A 16,887-nucleotide genomic window follows, 5' to 3' on the forward strand; every position below is an offset into this window, starting at 1 on the left:
GTCTCCTTAGCCATGGGGTCTGTTTCCAATTGTGAGCGCATCTTAAACCCAGCTGCTGCAGGCAGCTGCAGCCCTCAGGGGCCCTGCCCCAGGGTCCTCTCTCCACGCCCTCACTCGCCCTTGTATACCAGCTCAGTTCGACTCCATCTTGATCTGGGCTTCTGAGCCCTTCCTGTGGGCCCACCTACTCCTCGAGTTAGGTGGCTACTCCTGCCACCACCAACAGGCATCCTGATTCTCATGTGTCCCTGACACCACCCAAAGGTGTGCCAGGGTGGGGTCTTCAGAATACCTGGCAACCCCCCCATGCTGGGCTGTGCTGCTGTCAGCCCAATGAGCCCCGTCCCCAAACACACACACAGCCATGGCCAAAGAGTCTTTGCTAGATGAACCATTCAGCTGGCTTTATTAGATAGAAATTGAGGGCCTTTCAAACACAGTGACAGATACAAAGTACCCTGATTATGTTTTCAGGCATAGCGTCACAGTCATCACTTCAGAATCGCTGCTCAAGGACAGTCACACACAAGTTAGAATTATGCTGCAGGAGTTGGTATGAACCACTGCTCCCAGAACAAAATTTGCATCAAAATAAGACCAGGGCGGCAGCCCTACCTCCCTGAACTCTCAGAATGGCGCAGCCTTTCTGTCCAGGGCAGGGGACGGAGTTAATCAGCAGAGCAAGGAGGGCCTTTTGAGACAGATCCCAGCAAAGGACATCGTGGGCCTCCCTTTCTCCTCCAGTGGAAAGGCTCCAGGGGGCGTGCTGCGGTGACTCGGCTCCTGCAGAAGGTGCTAGGGAGGGACGGGCCAAGGAACTGACAGAGGCCACATGGTATTTTGTCTTCACACGCAGGAGGCCACCCCGGGGTGAGTCAGTGCCACCAACCCCTCAGGGACAGACTCCTCTGTCTGCCTTCATGTGAGCCCCTGAGCAGGACTTTCGCTCTGGGAAACTGATGTCACACCTGGGCCGAAGCCGCACCCCGGAGCAGGCAGTGGGCACCTGGCTCCGGGGCAAGAGGTGTCCACAGCTCCTCTGCTGACCCCCAGTGTCTGTCCTAGTGTTATTTGGGGCAGGAGGTGGCAGGGGACTGACTCCAAACTGCACCACCGAACAGCCCATTGTATGCTTGCTGAGATAAAGTGTTAATCTTTAGAAAATGCATAGACACATACGTGTATTTCACAGTTCAGGCAATTCAGCATTGAAGAAAGGTTATGGCTCCCTGAAGGGAGGCCGGCCCAGTCCAGAAAGGGAATCTGCAGGCCTCCCAGCCCCTGCCCCACACCTACATCACGTGTGCAGCGTGTGGCAGCCCCCGGGGGACCAGCTGTCCCACAGGGCAACCTGGAGCACAGGGACTTGCTCAGCCAGCTGCAGGTAAGGCCAAGTGTCCCATTGGGGATGAGTATAGGAGACTGGGCTCCAGGGGCACTGGCAGGGCTGCCACTTGGGACCCCAACAGCCACCTCCCAAATGGTGACAGCAGCAGGGTTAACCCCACCCCCTCGCTCCTGCTCTGCTCAGGCCTTGTGGCCTTGGATGACTCTGCCAAATACCACGGCCTCCCCTCCTGCCCGACTTGGCCTCCTGCCCAAGGCTACTGCTCTGGGTGCCCTGGGTTTGGCCCCAACCAGGCCCCTCCACACAGACGTCGGGCAGGGCATGGGGCCAGGGTTAAGCCTAGGCCTACAGCAGACTCCACGCCAGCCTGACAACCTCAGAGGGGAGAGGAAAGTGCCTCGGGTGGCAAGAGAGGGACACTGGCCATTGCCCCACCCTCTAGCCCTTCTGCCTGGGGGAAGTTTGGGCACCCAACATGGGCCCTCCACCACCCATCCTTCGCTGGGGACCCGGGGCACATTACTGCCATCTTTCTGGGCCAAGGAGGGTGGCTGCTATCTGCCCTGTCCTCCTTGCAGGGACAGAGCAAAGTCCCATGAGGAAATGGATGGTGACGGTGTTTAGAAAGTAGAGTAGAAACATTCACCTGTGGGGGGAATAAAAGGTCATGTTCTTAAATTCACCAATAAACCCAGGCCTGAGTCCCTGCAGAGCCAGCCCGGCCCAGCCAAGGTCCCAACCCCTCCCCCCGTGCACAAGGACAGAATCAGGGTGAGAAGGAGGGTGGCCTGGCCATGCCATCAGCCACACTGTGAGGCCCCTTTGAGGTGGGAAGGGGGAAGGGGCTTGTCACCCCCGCCACACACTGTCCTTTTTTCTTAGGAGAGAGGCAGCAGGAGAATGTTGCCAATGTCAGAGGGAAAACGTTAAGTCCAAAAGAGTGAGTTTACCCACCTCGCACCTCGTCCGTCCTGCATCGTCAGATAATGAACTACGTCACTTGCACAAATGTCAACATAACTGAGGGTTTATCTCTTAAGCACCAAGTCTTTTGCCAATGGGTTTTAAGTGTTTGGGGATGGAAATAATTCTAAAGTGGATATGATGCTTCCCCGCCTGCTTAAAGATAGTCTATGGAAGGTTGTTTGAACATTCCTGTACCCCTGCACACTGCGGATGTCACAGGGTGATCTGAGCTGAAAGCCTTGTTGCCCTCGGGGTTATTATGACATATTTGCCCCATCCCACCTCCCAAATGACCTCAGGCCTTTTGAGGTTTTCTGAGATATATATTATAGTTTTGGTCTTCTTAATACCAGCTTGATCAGGCTATTAGCTGCCACTTCTGCTCTACCTAGCACCTGTTCTCATTCTCTTACTTTGCTTTATTATTAGAAACCGAAGTCAAGTTCACTAGAACTGAATTTAAAATGAAAGCCAATGCCGGGAGGTATTTGCTGTTAGTGAAGTGTTTGGCCTTTCATACACAGCTTTATATAGCATCTATTTCAGGGGCCCAAAACTAGTTAATTTTCCCTCACCTGAGTCCTTGGCTACCTGGGGGCCGTGTGAACTTGTTGGGTTCAGTCCTAGGAAGTAAGGTGTGTTTTCACCTTGATTCAATAAAATGGTAACCATTTGCACCTTTAATAAGTCTTCAAGATCTTCAGGGGTTCTTGTCAACTTTGTGGGTGAATGTGGAATTCTGAGCTGCCACGGGGTTGAGGTTCTCACTAGGGACCTCACTGCTGGGAACCCCTTGGAGGAGGAAGAAGAGATTGAGGCAGATACCAGGTACTAACTAGCTGGTTTCAACTCAAGCCTTTTCCCAAGGACAGCAGAAAAGGAAGAGTATGATGAAGTGGGCGTGAACCCTAGCCCTTGGGGTCACAGCAGCCCCTGTTGCTGGGGGATGTTTCCTCAATGCCACCTTCTGTGTTTCGTGTGCACAGGTGTGGTGGGTGGGCAGAGCACTGCACCTGTGTCAGAAGGCCAGGCGTTCACCCAGGTGGTCCAGGTCGGTCCTTCCTGTGCTAGAGGGTGTGGGTGTGGCACTCAGATCCTACCCCATCACCAGTCACAGAGTGACACTCCCCTGGCACAGGTTGGTCCCAAACCCCAAAGACACCAACCCCTTAGCTCAGATCACAAAATGCATCCTAGTCCTAGGCACAGATAAATTCTTAATTCTTAAATTAATAATCCAGGCATATTCTGAGCCTCCTAACCCTGGAAGAAGAAATCTATGTGACTTTGCTTTAAAAGTATTTCATAATGTTTATTTAAAATGTTCAGAAAAAGAAGAGCTGGTACCTTTAAGAAGTCTCAGGCCTGAAGCAGATTGGAGGAGGGAGGGATCCACCAACCCACATCAGGAAGCAGAATGCGCGGGCAGGTCTAGTTAAAAGGCCATCCAGAGCAGTGATCCTCCAAGCACAGACCCTGGACCAGCAGCGGCAGCACCTGGGAACTTGTTAAAAGAGGCTCTGCCCAGCCCTCACCGAATCAGAAACCCTGGGGTAGGGCCCATAACCAAGGAGCTCTCCCGGTGATCCTGACGCAGGCCCGAATTTGAGAGCTGAAGATCTAGGATGGTCCATCTCAACCTGGGCTGCATATCAGAAACATCTGGAGAGTGTGAAACCCTGATAACCCAGGTCACGTCTCAGACCAGCTGACTCAGTGACTAGGGGTGGGGGTCCCATGAGAATGACTGCCTCGTGCAGCCAAGGCACAGACTGTCTGCCTCAGGGTGACAGCTCCCAGCTACGGTGTGACAGAACCACTTAAGATGACCTTTTAAAATGAGGACACTGGGCCCTATGCCCAGGCCAGCTGAAGCCTATTGTCTGGGAAGGTGGGGACCTTGCTTGGGATTAGTTTACAAAGACCTCCAGGTGATCCTAATGTACACACAGGGTTGAGAACCACAATTTTAGAAGAAATAAAACTTTTACCCCAAAGCTGAGCAGATCGTTTAGTTGAAGGAAATGAGAGACTTTGTTGCCAAGGGAACCATCTCCCAACGAAAGAAAGAGTCACTGATTTCTGGCTTCTGTGGCTAAGAGCTAAGTCATGGTAGTGTATATTTTTTTTCTTTGAAATGAAAAATAAACGTTTAACGAAGAGACTGTGCAGGAGAAAATATCTAAAGATTTATAAAAGATTGCCAAGGCCATTATCTATGAGGACACGGCTAGCTAGGACAGCTAAGCCCAGCTGGCAAAACAAAGCGAGGTCTGCACTCACCCTCGCCAAACAGCCAGGATCTCCAGAAGTCAGGCCCCAACTGAGGGCCCGGAGCAACTGCTCAAGGCAAAAGTGAAAATCATTATTCTGCTATAGGGATGCTGAACACTGTTAATGTCATTTGAAAACAGCTTGTACCTGAGTGGTGCATTATGCTATGTGAAATAAGCCAGCCACAAAAAGACAAATATTGTATGATTCCACTTCTATGAGAGACCTAGAGACAGAAAGCAGAACTGTGGTTGCCAGAGGCTGGGGAAGGGAGAAATAAGAAATTGTCGTTTAATGGGTTTAAAGTTTTTGTTTTGCAAGATGAAAATAGTTCCAGAGACTGGATGCACAACAATAGGAATGTACTTAACACTCCTGAACTGTACACCTAAAGGTGGTTAAGATGGTAAATTTTATGTTATGTATAATTTAGCATAATTAAAAATAAAAAAGAGAGAAATCTTTGTGAGTGCTGGAGCAAAACAGATTTTGTAAATGTTACGGATTCCTGAGCATTTGATTCTTGTTGCCAGTTTAATAGTGGGTTCTATTTGATATTTATATTTATAGACAGCACAGAAGTTGGGTTGTATGCCAAATTCCTGTTTCCATTCTCTTCCACTCAAGACTCTGGTCTGAATTTCAAGCCAGACATTGCCACTCAACTGGCAGCAAAGGCGGAACTGCAAGCAGCTGTACACTCGGGGGCCAGCTGGGGACCTCACACATGCTGATTCCCAGGCACCATGACCCCTCTCCCGGGTTCTGAGGCCATACCCAGGTGACTCAGATGCACGTGATCCACAGGCTGCCCTTTGAAGAAGAGCACAGCTTTATTAGGATGCCTTGTAGGATGTAATCAGCCTCTCCACAGACTGGCCTCCTCCAGAGGGGTGTCCCTGCTGCAGGGAGACCAGGCCGGGGTGTGTGTTGAATTCAAAACAGCACCATCACCTCCCCAGAAGGAAATAACCCCAAGCTCCTGCCTTCCACTGGGCATCTAGAGCAGACACTCTGCTAAGTTCAGCTCCTCTGTTTTCTAGCCAAAAAGTAAAGCATTTTCCTGTAGTTTTTGAGACACTGTTGATGAATCCCTTGTATGTTGCTACCCAGCCTGCTCCGCAGCGACAGCAATATAAGACCATGACATATCTGAAAGGTTTTGGGGAAGAGAGGAAGGGGAAAAGAAAACAAACAGAAAATCTTTCCCTTCTTTTGTTTAAACTAGAGAAAGAGGATCGGTTAGGCAGCAAAAAGCAGATGAGCAAGAAGATTATAATGAGGGAAAACAAAAAGAGGATAGCAGAGACTGGGTGACGGAACCAACATGGCACCACGATGCAGACAAGCCCCCCCAGGGAAGGCAGGAGGAGTCTTTGCCGGCCTAGAATGTGCTGTTAGGCAAAAAAATAATCAATAAGAGGTTCTCCTGGATCGACAATTTCCCCACGGTGTTACTCAGTTTATTAACAGAGTCTCCCGAACAGCCAGAGACCTTGTTACTGTAGCAAACGTGTGTTGAGTGGCCACCACATGCAGTTCTATGTCAGTGCTGGGTGCACAGAGATGGTCTGGGTACTGTGTCTTCCTTCCCTGGGGCAAAAGATCGACCCTCCACCAAGGACACAGGGGCACTGATGCCGTGGGCTGTGAGGAAGTCCTAATGGAAGTCAGTGAAGGTCACAGCAGAAGCACAGAGGAAAGAGTACTCAGCCCAGGTTCCCAGAAGGGAGGATGCAGAGGCCATAACCTGACATTATCTGCAAAAAGTGGCCAGATAAGAGGCAGGAGGGAGGGAAGGAGGAGTGTGGGGGGCATTCCAGCCGTGTCAAACAACTTGTGCAAAGGCACAATGCCTGGAATAGCATGGAGGCACAGGGAGGTGGCAGGAGGGTCTCTGGGAAGGTAAGTGAGCCAGCCTGGCACATGCCCTGCATGACTTGGCAAAGAATCTGAACTTTAGGGTTACAGGCAGGCCATGGGCCCCACAAAGGTGTTTTCAGTGTGTAATTCTCTGAAACCAGAGAGATCAGTCAGAAGGGCCTGGGTTAGGGCAGTGGCAGAGGGGACGCAGGAAGAGAATGAATCGAGGGATGTGATTATGAGCTGGAATTGACAAGATTTGCTAAACAAATAGGCATAAAGAGTGAAGGAAAAGGAAGAGGCAAGGGTGACCCAGGTTTTGGGCAGAGGCACCCTGCGCTGAGTGTCTAGCAACACTGTTTCCTTTAGCCCTTGCAGCAGCTGGTGAGGTTGGTGTCCTGTCCTCATTTCAGAGGATGAATCAGAGCCTCCAGGGGCTTTGGGAGCTTGCCCAAGGTCACACAGATACTAAGTAGTGGGAGGAGACTCTGAGCCCAGATCGTTCTTTAAACTAGTCCAGTTGAGGACACGTTGAGGTTTGAGGTGCCGTGGAGATACAGGCGGCCACGCTTCTGATGCCCCTAGGAAGAACTGGCTTGCAGGTAAGGGGTTTAAGGTGCCAGGACAGGAGATGCTTAAGGCTGTGAACAGATGAAATTTCTGCAGGAATGCTCCTAGCGAGAGAAGAGAACCCTGAGGAAGCTTCACGGAACAGGAATCAACAAAGGAGCCTGAGAAGGAGCATTCAGAGAGACTGGAGGAAAGTGAGGGACGATGGCTTGTTGGAAAACAAAGGAGGTGAGGCCTCCAAAAAGACCAGAGGCCAATCCTGGCAAAGGTCACGCCGATGTCAAGGATGAGACCTGAGAAGTACCCACGGCTTTGCCGGTTACCCTCTTTACGCCGCCAACCTTCAGAATTCAGGACTGACTTCGGTCATCCCCTGCCCCAGCCATACCTGTCCCTGAGCCGGGACTCCACAGCACTCAGCACAGCCAGCTCCTGTGTGTGTCGTGGGATTCTTCACTTTACATCTGTCCACACACCAGACCGTAAGCTCCAGGAGGGCAGGGACTGCATTTTGTTCGTCATAGTTCCCTGGAACCTAGCACAGGGCCTGGCACCAAATGAGCACTCAGTAACTATAACATATTCACCAATTCACTCCAGAAATCGGGAGTGACGGGCTGCAGCCAGCACTCTGCTCCCCCTCAGCGTGGGAAGCTGCTCTGCATCCTCCCCGCACCAGCACAGTCAAGGGCGTGAGCGCGGGGCTGTCTCTGGCACCAGGTGACTAGCGGGCAGAGCTGCCGCCCAGCGTTGTGAAATGGTCTCAGAGGCTGCATCTGACCTTGAGCCACCTTTTTTTTTCTGCTTGGCTAAGCACCGAGTCATTCGCTTGTTCCTGCTGCCGTTCAAGCCTGAAGCAGTGGACTTAGCATAAACAAAGACGTGATGGTTATTTTGTTTGTGGGGAATCGATTTCCCTTAGATAATAATTTAACAGGCTGTCTGCACTGCCCGGTGGGGTGGCGGCAGGGCTGTGGAGGAACATGGCAGGGGGCTTCCAGCATCAGTGCCAGGTCTCTCTGGGCCTTTGAAGAAATGTTTTCCTACAAACACTGGCTGCAGGAGACAGATCATAGTCCAAAAGCCAGGAGACTGGGTGAGTCCCAGCTGAGCCTCTCGCTGGCCATGTGGCACTGGGTAAGTCACTCATGTCACTTAACATGTACCCTGTCTGGGCATCTCTCCTCTCCTGAAAAACGTGGAAATGGCCTCCAGTTCCCCTCCAGTGTCACTGTGGGCATGTCGGCACTGCTGCAGGGGCAGGGCTGGGGCGAGGCACCTGCAATCAGAGACTGCCTGTGGGACCCAGGACAGCCTCAGAGCATTTGTCCCTAGAGCAGGGCCCAGCATGACCCTGCAGTGGCATCGTGGTCAGGATCCCTATTGTTCCAGCCCTGGTGACACTGGCTGGGAAGCTAAGACAGAGGTGTGGAGCACAGGCTTTGGGGCTCTACAGACCTGGTGCAGCTCCCTCCGCTGGGTGCCTGAGCACGGGCAAGTCCCTGATTTGCTCTGAGCCTCAGCCTCCTCACCTGTACAACGGGAGCCTCCTTACCTAAGGGGCTCTCCTGACAGTTACAGGAGATAGAGCAGGGCCTGGCACAGAACAAGAGCATGGTAAATCCTAGTGATTATAATAGTAAATGTTATTTATGGCTTAGATCCATACATAATGAACATCTCCGAAAACAAATGGAGGTTGCAGAGACCCTAGAGTCTTTACTAATCTTCTAGTTGTAGACGTGAGTACACCAAGACCCTGAGGAAGAGGAGGGAATTGCCCTAAGACCCACAGGCAGAAATACAGCCACAAGCCAGGTGTCCCAGCCCCTACATGGGACGGATCCCGATGCTCCATGCCCAGCTCCTGTGAGGGCCCTGGCCAGAGCCGATTCCACTCAACCCACTCGGCTGTGAAAACCCTGCTGTCTGACTCACCAAGCCTCCTGCCCCATCTGGAACATAAATATTACCCAGAGCGCTTCCAGTAGAGAGTTTTGTCCAGAGCAGGCACCTGGTAGAGCCCCAGGCATGACTTTACCCAGGTCACATCCCTGTTCTGGGCCTGTTTCCTTAGGTGGGACCCGGTGGTCTTTAAGAGCCTCTCAGTTTTGACATTCTGTGGTTTCGAGAACTGGGTGCAATTAACCATGAACAGTGGCTGGAAATCTCAGTGAACTGGAATCTTTCCCAGAAGTTCCTTCCTGGGGAGAAACAGGCAGAGCTCAAGAAAGCAACAACCACCCACTGTCCTGGTGTCGTCTTTCCTGGATGACCACGTGTTTGGGCCCACTTCGTCTTCTTGGCTACTCTCCTACCTTACAGACCAGCAGACTGAGGCTCAGAGCAGCCTGAGGTTTTCCCAGTCAGGACCAGAGCTCAGGGTGCAGGTGAAAGTCGGCATCTAGAACAGTGCTGTGCAGGGTGCACGAGCTCCACAACAACCCACCAATGGGAAACACAAGCAAGACAAAGAGGTCTGGCCAAGAAAGCAGCCCTGGACCAGGAGCCTGGAGGCCTGGGACAGAGCCTGTGCTCTCCTCTGCCCCTCACCACTGCGCCCATGGCTTTGCCTGTAAACTGGGGTGATCCGATGGAAGGTTCTGCCCCCTACCATGTTCTCCCCACTCCTAATCCTCAGAGCACCCAGCCTGTAGGAATGGGTCTGCCCTCCACCCCAAAAGACGGAGGTAATGCCTTTCTTTGTCATCGTATCTTCCCAAACCCAACCACACACCAAAGAAGAAATGGCTTTCCAGAAATGTTTAAGGGAGGGAGGGAAGAAGGAAGAGGAGAAGAAAGGGAGGGAGGGAAGGAAGAAGAGGCCAGGCAGGTGGGCTGAAATCCTCCCAGCACTAACATTTATAATTCCACGAAGCTAAGCCCTAAGGCAATTCACCAACAGTGTCTCTCAGACACAGTCGCATTAATGGTGGAAACACCATAGGGGGAAGCAAAGCGAATGAATTTCAGATGTGAAATGACTTGTGAACCCCTCTCAGCCTAGGGCCAGCTGACTTCCCCAAGCTCAGGCCCTGGGGGTCCTTGTGTGTGAAGGCCCCGGGCGTGCACCGTGGGAAATCCTGCCTCCCCAGCAGAAACCTCAGTGATGCTGGTGTTGAAGGTCACGATTCGCTTCCATTCGCTAAGCTCACCGCGTGACATGCAGAACTTTCCAGCCCAGAGCCTCATGGTTCCAACGGAGGAACACGATACAGCAGGATTCTGCAGTATTCAGGGACATAAGAGGAACAGATCTTTATAAATAACTCCTGGTTTAAATGGAGCTGAAAATAGACAGAAGAGGAAGCAAATTGCTAAGCACTTATCAAGTCGATAACACTGGCTTGGAAACCGTAGTGCAAATGGCTGGTCTAGTTTATTTCCTTCTCATCGAAAGATCAAATGCAGGATTGAACCTGGAGGCACCAAGACTGTGGGTGAGTGTCTGAGGATGTGTTTGAAAGGTTGTGGGGTCCTCAGAAGAGATCCTAACATAAGCCTTGCGTTGGATCTCTCAGTGTCACTTGACAAATACGTCGGGTGGTGTGGCTTGTCTGTTAAGTCCCTGGACCTCTGAGACCTTCCTTCTTCACTGGAAGTTCTGGCCGAAGGGTTGGCCTCTAACCTCTGAGATTCTAGATAGCAATTCATAGCTAAGTCTTTTATATAAAACTCAGGATCCCAAAAGTCTGAATGAAATCTTGATTGTGCTCAAGTGTCCTGTCACATGTCCTGTGTCCTCCCTCTGTTCCATTCTCTGGAGGGCTTCCTTTAGCTGCAACGAGGGCCTACAGTTTGTGCTCTCTCCGATGACAAAATTGGGTGGAAATGTGCTTTATTCACTTGCAGTCCCCAGGGCCCCGATCTTGGGGTGTGGCCCCGCAGCATGCTAGCTCTGGGAAGGTGGAGGCACAGCGTGGAGGCCAGGTCTCGGAGGCTGAGTACAGAGCTGCCTCTGCCCAGGCCCCTGTCCCTGCCTCCCCACCCCAGGACCCAAGCACAAAGCTGAACTACTGAGGGGTGACAGCCCTAATGCCAGGCCCCCACACTGCCCGGCTCGGGGCACCCAGTTTGCCCAGCAGCCTGGCGGGCATCAGCAGCAGCTGCAGGTGCCCGTGTGCACACGGAGGATGCCGCGGCTGTGCAGGTGCAGGAAGGTGAAGATCTCGGAGGGCATGGCGTGGAAGCCGGGGCGCGGCTTGACGTTGTCGTAGTAGTGGTGGGTGATGTAGAGGCCCGAGGGGTTCATGGGGAAGGCCCAGAAGCCGAACAGGTGCACCTCCTCGCAGAGCTCGAGCGCTGCGGTGGCCAGGATGAGGCCGGTGCTGATGCGCTTGGCGCGCACGCCCAGGCTGAGCCAGTAGCGCGACACGTTGACCAGGTACTGCGGGTGGAAGTAGTAGACGGCCTGCGGCGACTCGAAGTCGTCCAGCACGTACTTGACGCGGATGGACACGTCGGTGTTGCGCGTGTTGTAGAAGGCGGGCAGCAGCACGGACGCGTTCTCGTACACCTGCAGCACGCGGTAGAAGGGCCGCCGCCACTTCTCCAGCTTGTGGAACCTGCACAGGGGGCGCCAGAGCCAGAGGGTCAGCGCCCACCCCTCGGTGCTCCCACGCCCCCTCGCTTCCCCACCTCGAGGGGACTCCTGAGGCCACCCTGCCTCCTTGCACTTCACACGCTTGAGCAGGTAAAGGTATCATGTTTCTCAGGGACAGTTGTGTTTTTATCAGTGGGTGCAAGAGAGGGCAATTGGGACCCAAAGGGACAAATATCAAGTGTGTGGCTGCAGGGTTGAAGGCAATGCTGAACCCAAAAGGATGAGGGTGGCCCAGGATGGGCTAGTTGGAGCAGAGGCTTGACCTAGAGGCCTCAGATCACCCACCGGTGCTGTCTTCCCCAAGATCCCAGGGCTGGCCCCCACAGGCCGCTGCCGAATCTGACTCTGCCTTGCAGCGGTGGCTTATCTCCTGCAGTTCCTCCGCATGAAGCCGCCTTCCCTCTTGGGCACTCTCTCGCCGCTCTGAGCACTCCTTTACACGGTCACTCTGCCAACCCTGCTGCCTTTGCCTGACACCTTAAAGAGGTGTTCCTTGGGCATCTGGTCCAATTTAACACCCCCTCATCTCCCACCATCCCTTTCTCTCACCCTTCCTCTGACCTGGATGGTCAGACTATGCCCAGGGTTGGGGTCTCAGCACCTCCCCTGAAACCTCCCCTCCAGGAGGGGAGCGGGGGGGGGGTGTTGAGATCTTTGCGTGAGCTTCTCCCTGAAGCCACACAGCCAGGGAGGGAGCTGCCTGACCCATCACAGGCTGGGAAGCTCTCCGACCTCCAGGTGAAGGTGGTCCTAGACCAGGGCTACCCAAGAGAAATAATACAGCCTACGTATATAATGTAGCCTGTTCTAGGAAGCACATTTTTAAAAGTAGAAATAAAAAGTTAATTTTTATATTTTGTTTAATCTACTATATTGAAAATACTATCATTTCAAAATATAATTAATATAAAAATTAATGAGATGTGTCACGTCGTTTCTTTGTATTGAGTCTTTGAAACCTGCTCTGTGTTTTACACACACAACTGGCATATCTCAGACTGGACTAGCCACACATCTGTGCCCAGTAGCTGCATGTTGGACAGCACCATCTTGGACAGCACAGTTCCAGAAAGAGGGCCACTGACCTCTCAGTGATGATGCTGGGGTTCACGGTGACCACGTCCGTCTTCACCCCCACATCCACAGTGTACTTCTCTGAGATGGGGGGCAGGTTGCACCTGCAGAGGAGACAAGGCAGCCAGACTGCAGATGGCCAGTCATTCGACAGGTCGAGCCGCAGAGTGGGGGAGGGGAAGGATGGGAAGGCAATCACGTGGGCAGGGTTCTTTGTGGCTGGGTAATAAGATAGTGGTCCTTCTGCTCTATGTCAGGCATGGGGACAGCAAACAGGCCCAGCCCTGGTCTTGCTGAAGTTCCAGTCATAGGGGACAGGAAAACCACAGCCAACATACGCAGTTACAAGCTTGAGTAGCCTCTGGACTGCTGGAGGTCTAGCAATGGTGGAGTCTGCACTGAAGTTCAAGAAGACCCCAGAGACCCAGGCTTCTCCCTGCAAGACCATCTTTATAGAGGAGGTTTTCTCTGCCTCCCGTGGCAGAAACGTGGCTCTGCAAGGGCCAGTGGCTGTGGTGTGTGAGGAATCTTAACCCCAGATCCTGGACTCAACTGGCTGTCCACAGGGACCATGCAGGCTGACTCTCTGCAGCAGAGGGAGGTGACCCCTGACAGCAGGTGATGCTACTTCCAAGCCTAGAGCAGGGTGTTCAGGGGCTCACTTCTCCTAGAGACAAAAGGCTGGGGTTGCCTGGCCAGGAACCCAAAATATATAGGAGTTGCCTTTATTTCAGGACTTCCAGTCACACTGAACCTACTCTACCCTCCCTGCCACCAACTCTGAGTGGCCCAGTGATCGTGCATCCCTGACCCATGAGACCCTCCTGCAGACTCAACCTGAGTTTCTCTGCTTTAAGCTCTTATTTTCAACATGTCTCCTTTGCCCAGGCTAAAGATGTAAGTGAGGATCCCCAGAGAGATAAGGGAGGTGGGATTCCACATAAGGAAGAAGAAATACAAGGACCAGTCTCTGCCTTAGTTAAAGCCAAGCTAAAGCCAATATTGGTGTCCACAACAAGGCTGCCTTGGTTCCAACCAGTGCTTCTGGAAGGATGGCATCCACCCAGGGAGACGGCCGCCCAGAGCACCTCACTGACACATCTACATGGCCCCTGAGTCCTCAGCGCCTTCACGTTGGTTATGCCCTTTGCTCCTTACCCACTTCCCATTGTGCAGATGTGGAAACTGAGGACCTGAGAATTCAACGACTTCCCCAAAGGGATGGGGCTGGGGAGAGGAAGGGATACCCCAGGGCATGACGGCCTGCAGGGGAGGGGAGCAGGGGTTAATCACTTGAAGGGGCATTAGGGCACTGGGAGGTGGGCCACACATGGGGAGGAGCACAGAGGAGGAGGGCTGGGGGTCCACGTGGCAGGAGCAGACCGAGGGCGACTCTTTACCGGAAGACAAAATCGGCGCTGTTGATCTCCCTCCCGCAGCGGCTGTTCTTTAGGATGCCTCCGTTGCCCACCACCGCACACTTCTTAAACTGTGATCGGTAGTAGGGCATGTCCTGGGGGAGGCACAGGCACAGCGGTCAGAGCCAAGGCCACCCCCTGCCGTCAGCTGGTGCTCTGCAGCCACATCTACCGCTATCAGCTCATGGCCCCATGACACAGCATTGTGGGAATGTGGGAGGAAAGTGGTTTTCCACTTTAGAGAGGAGAAAAGCAGTCAAGAGACTTGTTGCTATGAGAAGGCCCCAAAAGTCCCTTCCATCTTTGGCACCCAGGGGCCTGCTGGGCGGCTTTCCTTCCAGCACACACCACTGGCCAGCCCTGCGTGAGAGGGGCCGGCTCCAGGCGGGGTCTCCCAGAGAACCACACCCCACTGGGATCATCAGGAATTAGGCTAAAGCTGAAGGAGACTGTCACGTTCATGGCCCACTTTCCCTGGAGGGACCAGCCCAGGGGTCCAGGACAGGGAAAACCAGGGTGTCTCCCAGCCAGTGGGGGAAACTGCGCTATCTGACTTTTACCAGAGAAAGGAAAATAAAGTCCTCTTTGGAAAAATCACCAAATGCGTATTATGTTCTGTATGGGTGTTTCCCAAACATGTTTAAATCAAGAACTACCCGGGCTACTTGCTGAAAATATAAACTCTGGCCTCTATCTCAGCATCATGACATCAGAATCCACGGCGGGGATAAAAGGCTGAGAAGCTGAATTTTTTATAAACCCAACGAAATACTTATTTTAGGGAAGTTTGAGAAATGCTGTTCTGTGTCACGTGCCCTCATTCGGGAACCAGCAAACTACAGCCCATGGGCCACATCTGGCCGACCACTTGTTTTTGCATGGCCTGCGAGCTGAGAATGCACTTTATATTTTTAAATGATTGGAAACAACCCAAAGAAGAATATTTTGTGACATGTGAAAATTATAAAAAATTCCGATTTCAGTGTCTAATAGCACCTGAAGGGGAACACAGCCACTCTCGTTTGTTCACTCGGGTCAGCCTGTGGCTGCTTTTGCGCTGGAATGACAGAGATGAGTAGTAGTGACAGAGAGAATCTGACCTGCAAAGCCTCAGTTACAATCTGCCCCTTTCCAGAAAATGTTTGGTGACCTCTGCTCTATGTCCCTGCGCCTCAGCGGTCCACACCCCTGGCTCTCCCATATGTCACACCAGGCTCTGCTGCACCCACTGGCATTAGCTGCATGAGAGGCAAGTTTACCTGCTGTCACCAGCCTCATGTTCCAGGCCTTGCAAGACCCAGCCTGTGAAGGTGGCTCAACGCCACCCTCCGCTAGCACTGTGAGGGAGGAGAATGCTTCTGACACTCCTCACCTCCAGCTCCACTCCTCCTCCCCAGAATGCCCAAGTCTTACCAGTGCACTCTGGGACCAGGACAGAAGGCAGGGAAACTCTGGGCTGTTTTAATAGCACTCCCCCGAGAAGCAGGGCAGCCCAGGCCCCCAGATTTCTTCCAGAAAAACATGCACACGCCCCCCGCCCCCACTCAGCATCTCTACAAATTGGACCCACTAAGTGCTGCCCTGGGCCCTGAGTTCTCCAGGCTGTGGATGTGAACATGCCTCATGCAACCTTCCTCCTCTTCAGAGGTAGTGCCAGCACCGCACCTGGGTAACTGTAAGACTCACCTGTAACTGCAGGGTCTAGGGCCCCTTCTCTGGGAGTGGTCCGCCCAGGTGAGCTCAGGCACCAAGTGTCAGTGATCTGAACAGTTTACGTCTGTGGATCATTCATTCTGTGGTCCCCACGACCAGGGAGTCACCATGCCAGCCCTGAACAGCCTACCCCCAGAATTCTTTTAGGTGAAAGGAAAAAATAAATGCCTACCTTCTTTAAGTCTCTGATATTTTAGATATTCTGTTAGAAGCAGCCAAACCTATTCCTCATGCAAACCCCGGTGTTACAGACAAGGAAACTGAGGCTTTGAAAGACAAAATAACCGCCCAAGTTCATCCGTATGATCTAAATCTTTCAGTGCCTTGATTTGTATCAGGTGTGCTTTCTCGTGCACACAACCTTTGCGTGCATGTTTCTGCTCTTGTGCCTACCTCGGGTGGGGACGGATGCTTAGTCATTCTCCCAGGCACCTGCAGGATGTCCTCTGCAAGCAGTGCAAGTACCCAGAATTTTATAACCATTTTCTTGCCAAAAGTCACTCAAATAATAGCCAGCTGGCATTCATCGGGCCCAGACAGAACCCCCAAGGAAATCTAGAGGGAGGTCTACTGGGCCAAGCAGGACCAAGAACACCGGGTGCAGGGGCAGAGTGTGGGTCATGCACCCAGACCACCCTGCCCAAAGCGGCACCTTGGGAAACATGCGGAAGATCTCCTGGTTGATGTGGTAGATGCCACTCGTGTCCACCTCATACTTGAGCTTCGTCCCCAGGGGAGTGTTCTTCTGGGTGGTGAAGAGAAAGGCGGGGGCGTTGCAGCACCTGGACAGAGTGGACCTGCCGGGCAGGGGGACAAGCGGAGAGACCGTGACACAGGGCAGAGCAAGGTCTCACGCAGAACAGAGGGGCCGAGGAGCTGCAGCCTCGCCTGCCCATCCCCAGGCTCATACCTCCCCCTGCACCTGTGCTCCACTGTCCCCTCCCCCTTCACCTCCCCTCCCCAGGCCCGGGCCTTTCTGCCTCTCCTGATGCTGTCCCTTGGCCAGGTTTCTCTCCATGAACCCCCGCCGCCCCCGTCCCCACTGACCACACTCGCCT

The 16,887-nt window shown here is 52.9% G+C and overlaps 1 protein-coding gene across 2 annotated transcripts in view; it reads right to left on the bottom strand.

Moving 5' to 3' along the window:
* Nucleotides 1–10,381: 10,381 nt before the first annotated feature.
* Nucleotides 10,382–16,887, bottom strand: part of ST8SIA5 (ST8 alpha-N-acetyl-neuraminide alpha-2,8-sialyltransferase 5) — a 50,246-nt gene continuing 43,740 nt past the window's right edge. For both annotated transcript variants that reach the window (XM_045527641.1, XM_045527640.1), the window contains 4 exons: nt 16,482–16,626; nt 14,099–14,211; nt 12,710–12,802; nt 10,382–11,586 (listed from right to left, as the gene is read on the bottom strand). In XM_045527641.1, coding sequence (XP_045383597.1) covers nt 11,118–11,586; nt 12,710–12,802; nt 14,099–14,211; nt 16,482–16,626 — 820 coding nt within the window. In that variant the 3' untranslated portion in view covers nt 10,382–11,117. The remainder of the gene's footprint in view (nt 11,587–12,709; nt 12,803–14,098; nt 14,212–16,481; nt 16,627–16,887) is intronic.

This window comes from Lemur catta, chromosome 16 (genome assembly GCF_020740605.2).
Source record: "Lemur catta isolate mLemCat1 chromosome 16, mLemCat1.pri, whole genome shotgun sequence".
Classification (NCBI taxonomy): Eukaryota; Metazoa; Chordata; class Mammalia; order Primates; family Lemuridae; genus Lemur; species Lemur catta.